Source organism: Rattus rattus, chromosome 5 (genome assembly GCF_011064425.1).
Source record: "Rattus rattus isolate New Zealand chromosome 5, Rrattus_CSIRO_v1, whole genome shotgun sequence".
NCBI classification, from domain to species: domain Eukaryota; kingdom Metazoa; phylum Chordata; class Mammalia; order Rodentia; family Muridae; genus Rattus; species Rattus rattus.
Genome location: NC_046158.1, coordinates 78,857,709 through 78,859,282, shown reverse-complemented (window position 1 = coordinate 78,859,282; position 1,574 = coordinate 78,857,709). Strand labels below are relative to the sequence as shown.

The window sequence follows — 1,574 nt, the reverse complement described above, 5'->3', positions numbered from 1 at the left end:
GATGACAAAAGCATAGTTATTCAACACATACAGAATGGTCAAATAGAGATCCCTTCATTTTCCTCCACCCCCTTGTGCATTTTTGTAATATAGTACTTATTAAGTGTCTATCATGTTCTGATTGACAGTTTTATGCATGGTCTTTCCCATCAAACATTATTTTTTCCTATCATCCCCCCAGAGGTGGATGGCATTTCATTTGATTTTTGCAGTCCTGAGAATTCTGTGTAATCCTTCCCTTTATTTATACTGCAACACTTACTTGCTCCTTTGCATATTGCTCCCTAGAGAGGACCCACGCTTGATCGTATCAGATAAAAGCTCAGTAGTTATGTTCTGCCTGATCAGTCTCCTCAGACTGTGTCCTCAAAATGAAGTTTCCTGTTCACCTCTTGGTGCTGCTGTTGTTGGGGATTCCTGGTAAGGACAGAGAAAATTAAGAAAGGAGACTGGGTAGGGAGTTTGAGCCCTGGGAAGCACTGATGATCACTTGTGTTTTGCCCTTGTGTAAGAAGACAGACAGGTCTTATCCTCAAAGATATGGCCTATTTGCTTGACAACTGTGAGAGGGAGGAGACAGATGTGAGTGAAAACATGTTATTAAAACAGATTGTGTCACAGATCAATTGCAATGATATAAATTATGTCTAGAAAATTATTAGGACTCTCAATTAACTTATTTTGTTAAAGAGAAAATTATAGTGCATAAAATATTGTACACAAAAATAAAAAAATCTGTTGAACTAATATCAAAAAGAGAAAGAAATAATGAAGTTTGTTCATAACTTTTGTACTTCTCTTTCATTATTTCAGCTTCCAGAGGTGATGTTGTGATGACACAAACTCCACTCTCCCTGCCTATAAGCCTTGGAGATCAAGCCTCTTTCTCTTGCAGGTCTAGTCAGAGCCTATTACACAGTAATGGAAACACCTATTTAGCGTGGTACCTACAGAAGTCGGGCCAGTCACCTCAGATCCTCATCTACAGGATTTCCAACAGATTTTCTGGGGTCCCAGACAGGTTCAGTGGCAGTGGGTCAGGGACAGATTTCACACTCAAGATCAGCAGAGTAGAGCCTGAGGATTTAGGAGTTTATTACTGCTTACAACATACACATTTACCGCCCACAGTGATTTATACCCCAACAAAAATGTCCTTGCGTAGAATGGCCCAGCTGTTAATATGTTACTCATCTTTGTAAAAGAGATACACGAGAACTCCAGATTATTGTTTGCAGCTGTGGGGCTTGAGCATGACTGCCTTCATAACTCCTAATGAGTTATGCAGTGCTGAGCTCCTCAGCTACAATAAGGATATTGTGTCTTCCTCAGGAGAAGGGTAAACAACTGCCATCTGAGCAATGAGTAATGAAGAAAGTAAAGCTGAGTGAAGCCGTCCTGGTCCACCATCCCTTTTATGTGATTGCTCATTTAATATTATCTAGTGAAACAGACAGGAGATTGACATGTCTCTCTTGGTTAAAATGTATACAAATACTTACGTCTTTTGTCACATTTCTTGCTTTTATTCTTAGTGCTCCCAAGTTTGGACCCACAGTGAAGGAGAATGTCGG

At 39.9% G+C, this 1,574-nt stretch overlaps 1 gene segment (V, D, J or C); it reads left to right on the top strand.

Moving 5' to 3' along the window:
* The first annotated feature begins 371 nt into the window (after window positions 1–371).
* LOC116900919 lies at window positions 372–1,202 on the top strand. The segment is given in 2 exon segments: window positions 372–420; window positions 814–1,202. Coding segments are annotated over 2 exon segments (438 nt in total).
* Window positions 1,203–1,574: the final 372 nt, after the last annotated feature.